We start from the raw sequence: 6,000 nt of genomic DNA on the forward strand, positions 1-6,000 counted from the left end.
TGGTCATCAGTCCAAGCTAAGCACAGCTTTGGTGCTGCCAAACCTTGAAAACAAAAGTGTGGAGAACTTGATCTGTTCTGTGTTCACCCACATTCTCAGCACCTCCCCTGAAACACATCTGATGCCATAGTAGCTTAAAAGATTCTGCTTCATGCTGTGTGTCATGAACTTAAAAAAAAAATGGAAGCCTGGAAAACTTCCAAGACTGTGCAATGCATCTGTTTTTGTGCTCTAAGAAAAGGGTGAAGGTGGTAGGGCTGTTTCCTTTAATTTTCTTGGCTCATAAGTATGCATCATGTCCTCACACTGGACTAGTCTGCTGGTCCATCCCAGCTGTGTGTTTCATCAAAAAAACTTTGTATTGATGTGAGATGGAGAACCCTATGGCAGTGAAAGACAGATGAAACAGTTTTGTTTCTTGTCTTTTGTGTATTCTATGTATTCTAAATGCAGGTAGAAGAGTGTATGTGTAATGCACCTGTGTAATTTACAATCAATTTACTAGCATTAATTTACTAATATTTCTCCCTCAGTAATTCTAACAACTAGATAGATTTTTTTTTTTTTTTGGTACAGCCTGTTCTGACAGAGAAAAATACACTGATAGAAATCTAATGGTGATATGTACGAGAGAAAACTGGAAGCCCAGCGACTAATTACTGCAACCTCAGACCTGGCTGTTATCTGCATGGCGAGGCTGTGTGCAAGCACAGGGGCTGACAGGGTTAGCAGGGGAACAAACTAATGCAGAAACAGGAATGAAAGGTTACACTTGTGCAACTCTGATGGCCCTGAAGATACTTCAACACAAAATATTATGCCAGCAAGTTTTGGTACACAGACACTACTATTTAGTTGTAATATCTGCTACTAATAAGTACAAAGACATAAGGCTGGAAAAATTTGGACCTTATTGGCATTTTCAAACTCATGACTGGACACAGTTATGTAATTGTCTGTGTTGCTATAAAGGCAGGGGTGTATCCTTGAGAGATAGTTATTCCTTTGGTGTTTGAGAGTTTGGGGCCCTGAATTTCCTACAGTGAATGCATGCTAGCATGGGCTGGCCAGCTCCCTCATGCAGAATACCAGCTCCATGTGCCTTTTCTTACATATCAACACTGGCTCTAGGAAGTCCTTGTGATCCCTTCTCTGCACCCCTGCACTGCCACATCATCCCCAAAGGTGTGCTCTCAGTTAGACCAGGGACAAAATAACCCTCCTGCAACCTCACTGCCAACCAAATCCCCATAGGGATATCCCACTGCTCAGCAATGCAGCCCCAAGCACCCCACACATGCAGGTTACCCATGGTGGCTGCACTGGCAGACTCTACAGGACAGACGTGCTGAGGATGGGATTGTGGCTGGGACAAGGTTGCAGTGCCATGGGAAACACGGAAACGAGGAAAACACGACATCCATCTGCACAGGACACTGGCACTGGCTGACCATGCGTGCTGCAAACTGCATCCAGAAGTATTTTGCAGCCACTCCTCTGTACAGACAAGCCCAGCCTGGCTGATTGTTGGAGTGTTTTTCTTGGCAGCGAGTCCCCACGTCAAACCAAGGGTGTAATTTATCTCTGGTGGTGGCAGTGCTCGCCAGAGCAAGGAGCAATAGCAGCGGCCCTGGAGGCCCTGGCTCGTGGGGGCTCTCCCTGGCCTTTGCTTCACATTCTTCCACCTCTCACACAGTAACAAGAGCCCTGGAAAAGAGGCTGCTGCAGCCAGAGTGCCTTGGATGGAAACAGATGGTTTCCAGCACAAACTGCTGGGCAAAATGCATCACGCTTTGGTGCCCAGGGAGGAGCACACTACCAAAGCAGACTTGAGATGTCTGTTCATCTTCCTTCTTGAAGTTTTGAAACGCAGCAGTAAAGAAAAATCATTTTTCAGCTGGTTTTGGTTTGCTGCTGGGGTATGTCCGTTCCTCACATGAATCAGAAGCTGTGGCAAACACAATGTGCTGTGCCTCTGGCGGGTACATACCATCCCCATTTCTTGCAGCTTGATGGAGAACAGCAAACCCTTCACTGGGCAGGGCATGGACAAAGAAAGCCTTGTTGCCTGTGGGGCTCTGTCATGCCGATGTTTCTTTTCCACTTGTGCTCCTAAGTCACCAACGAGCCCGTTTGTACCCATTGGAAATAGAAGTGTGAAACTAATAACTAAAAATATAAACTCTGGAGGGAAGAAGATGAGTCAGGAGGGAGGGAAGACCGAGAGAAGCCAGAGGGATGCAATTTACTGAACCTGATTCATGATGCTGGCAGGGAGCTCTCTGCCAGAGCCAGATGAATCAGATTCCCTTTCAGTCCATGCTGGCACCACAGTTATTTTGGTGTCACCATGGGTAGAACAAGAGTAGATATTGGGAAGCATTACTGTGCAGAGAATGAGTGTCTGCTGAAACTGAAACAGCTTGTCATTTTAACAATAAACTCACTGAATGAAGTAAAAGGAGGGAAAATGAAATATGCTGGTGTGTCAGGTCAGAGCTTCTCCTGAGAGCCAGGAGGGTGTTCCTCACCCAAGCTGGCAGTCTGGCTGCTACAGGTTTTCTAATCCGTCTCTTGATGGGGCTGGAATAGATGCTGTTGCAGATCATAGTCAAATATTTTGAGAAAATATTTCTAAGAAAAAGTGCAATTGAGCTAGCATTTTTTTCTAGATTCTCAAAATTTGTGGACCATACTCAGCAGTTTGTATGGTAGAATGGACCATGGCCTTTGGCATGGCAGACAAGAACAGAGGAGAAGGGATGTCATTGTACTTGTAGAGTTTTTCTGGATATTACAGCTTGCAGTGGTGCCTGGCCAGGGACTTCTAGAGCTCCAGCTGATCTCAGGATCTCAGGTGTGTCATCCCCATGCAGTGCAAAGATCAACATGGCACCTGAGAAGCAGCAATCTTGTGGTCCAGGTGTCCATTCAGCAAAGGACTAAGGTAGGTGTTTTATTTTCACCCTTCATCTGGTGGCAATTAGAAGGCCATACACACTTGCTCCAGTGTTTTAGTGTTTTAGTGAATTGTGTCTTTTACAGCCATTAGTTTCTGGGGATTTAGATCATGCCCCAAAATAAGGTGAAGGAAAGATTTAGAAAACATTTGTGCTAAAAAGACCTCTATATTTTATGATTTGGCCAACTGCCACAGTTTGCTGATAGAGATGTTCTCTTCTCCTACTTATTTGTTGTTCTGACTCAAAAATTATCCATGACAAACACGTTCATCAACAACTGCAAAACGCTCCCAGCCTCTCCAGATGTCAGATCCAACTGCATGCCTGTTCTTGCCTGGCTAATAAAGAAAACTGGCAAAGTTTTGTTTATCTGTTTCTCACCTGTGTCATCATGACACTCAGCTAAAGCAGGAGCAGTGAATATAGCCAGCAGAGACAGGAGCTTACAAAACCAGCCTATTTTTAGCCAGCCTTCCTTCCATGCCGTGGAGGAAACGAGGCATTTAATATGCTCTGCTTGATGTGGGATTCATGGCGTGGTTTTCCCCACCCTTGCTCAGATGATCCTGCCTCATCACCACGCTGATACTCCTTTCTCAAACCCATATCACATGCCTGGGCAGCCAGCCAGCCTACCTGTCTGAGAAAAACAGAGCTGCCACACCCTGAGCTCCGAGGTGATAACCCATTGCCAGGAAACATCAGCAATAACTGTTTGGAAAGCAGATGCTGGTCAAATTTCACATGCAGCCATCTTTCCCTGCTGCAGCCCTGCCCAGCACAGATCTTTTGTGGGTGCCACAGCCTGATCCTGCTTGGCACCTCCCAAGCACCGGGAGCTGGCTGCTGCCATGGCACAACCCTGTGCAGGAGATGCTTCTTTGGCATGTGACACACCAACAGCATCCTTTCACACCATCAGAAGACTGGTACCAAGGAAATAACAACCCAGGTTCATGGCATGGGGGAATTTTGTTTCCTTATACAAAAAAAAGCCTAAAAAAAAAAAAATCCAAACATTTTGCTAATCAGTGAGAAAAGCCTTGTTTGGTGGAGTGCTCTGTTAGTGTTCTGGTTGTATTTGTTTCTATTAGGTAGCATATTTTCTATTTCTATTTCTATTCTATTTCTAGCATATTTTAAGTTTCTATTAGGTATCTAGAAGTCCCAAGAATGTCTCTGATGTGGTAAACAGAAAGAGTAGTAAGAACCACAAAACTAGTTTGTTTACTAAACAAGTAAATCTGTGCAGGCAGACAAACATTAGGAAAATGCTACTACTGGAATAGTCACATTTATAAAAGAAAATATTTTCACCAAAACTATGTCAAATATATTTTGAATAAATCATATTTAAATACGGTCAGAGTGTAGTCCTAACATATTTGCTATGACCTTATAGTTCTTCAATTGGTTTATCTAATCACCAGGTAACCAGCAGAGAGCCAGACTGTATCTTTTGTTGGGTGGAGAGATATGAGTTATTCCTTGAGTTGTCTCCTTGATTCCAACAAGTCAACTTAGGCAATAATAGGACTCAGAGTCTGACAAGCAATTTCTGACTTTCCATTGTTATGGAAAATATAATCCTAAACTATTTACAAAAGAAAACAGAAATAATCAGGCATTTAAAGAAAAAAAAAAGTGCTCTACTTTTAGACTATCAAAATCTTACAGACTGTGTTTTGTAGACTATAACTTCTACCAGAATAAATAGCGAGAAAATTTATTGCAGCATGTAGATAAACATAGGTTTTTGTATATTTTAGGGAGAAAAATATACTGTAGAAATTTTAGATTCCTACCATTTTTGTAGACATGACTTTAAGACTACAAGTTGCTTGTTTTAAAACAGGTCAATCTCTGCATAAACTAAAGAGCAGATTTGTAATTTATTGATACTCTTCTGCCAGCTAAGCACTGTTTAGCACTACTCTTTAGACTCGTTCCCCCAGTCATCACTGTTCTGCTTCAACAATATTTTATATTAAAATGTGTATCTTTTCCCTTTAAAAAAAAAAAAAATAAATTGCTAATTTCCTCCTGCTCTGCAGGGAAACCCAGGAAAATAATCCCTTCTTCCAGAGTGCCGTGTTGTCCAGCCAATAGCCCCAATACAGAGCGTAGGACACGTTGAATTTGCAAACATACACTGCACAGCACAGCTTTAAGCCATTGTAAATGCCGGGTGGATTGGATCATGCAGGAATCCTGCTACTCTGAGAAATGAAGGGCAAGCTCGTGAATTAAGGCATGCAACCCGAAAGAGGTCATTTAGACACAGCTTGAATTTAATTCGTTTACAAAGTCAAAGGCTTCTTTAAGCACAGCTTCGACATGTGCAGGAAAGTTTAGAGGAGGTAACGACAGGCTTTTCTTAACTCTATTTTTCCTTATCTGATTCATGCAGCATCAGAGAAAGCCACACCCCAGCAGCTGCAGGGTTTGCCGGGGAGGCTGAGTCGCAGCGAGCGGAGCACAGGAAAGCAGAAGCAGAATACAGAAAAGTATAGAAAACGTAAGCCCACCACTGGCTGGAGATCCTTGCCAGTTAGGAAGAACTAGATGAAAGCAGTCACACATCTTGGTAGATTGTGGTGGTACAGCAATAACAAGAGAGGAAAACTTTGTCTTTTCAGAGGATCCCGGTGCAGAATCAATCCCAATCCAGAGGAGGAGACGGAGACTTTGTGATTCTGTGCTGCAGGAAAAGTGCAGCTAGACTGAAACTAAATGCTGACACACTCCTCAGCCTCTCAGTGAATATACATCCTTGGATGCCAACCAGATTATTCCGGGCTGCCCTGCATCGCATTATGGCTCACTGCTCGCTGCTGGCAGAGCTGAGTTCAGGTCATTGCAGAGAGGGAAGAGGAGTGGTGAGGATGCTCCTCGCAGAGTCTGAACACACTTAGGGAGATTGATGAGGGCTGCCCGATTGGCTGCTGCGCTCCCCGAGCTCCAGCGGAGAGGCCACGCTGCCATGGGAGCACAGCAGCCTCCTGGTGATGGAGAGCTGGGAGGAGTGGGGCTGGGA

The 6,000-nt window shown here is 44.1% G+C and overlaps 1 protein-coding gene across 1 annotated transcript in view; it reads right to left on the bottom strand.

Annotated features, from left to right (window-relative positions):
* The window catches only part of AHNAK2 (AHNAK nucleoprotein 2), a 72,503-nt gene extending 66,863 nt beyond the window's left edge, over window positions 1-5,640 (bottom strand). Inside the window, exon 1 of the mRNA XM_077783930.2 lies at window positions 5,492-5,640. Coding sequence (XP_077640056.2) covers window positions 5,492-5,546 — 55 coding nt within the window. The 5' untranslated portion in view covers window positions 5,547-5,640. The remainder of the gene's footprint in view (window positions 1-5,491) is intronic.
* Between the last annotated feature and the right edge of the window lie 360 nt (window positions 5,641-6,000).

Source organism: Lonchura striata, chromosome 5, assembly GCF_050655825.1.
Source record: "Lonchura striata isolate lonStrDom1 chromosome 5, ASM5065582v1, whole genome shotgun sequence".
NCBI classification, from domain to species: Eukaryota; Metazoa; Chordata; class Aves; order Passeriformes; family Estrildidae; genus Lonchura; species Lonchura striata.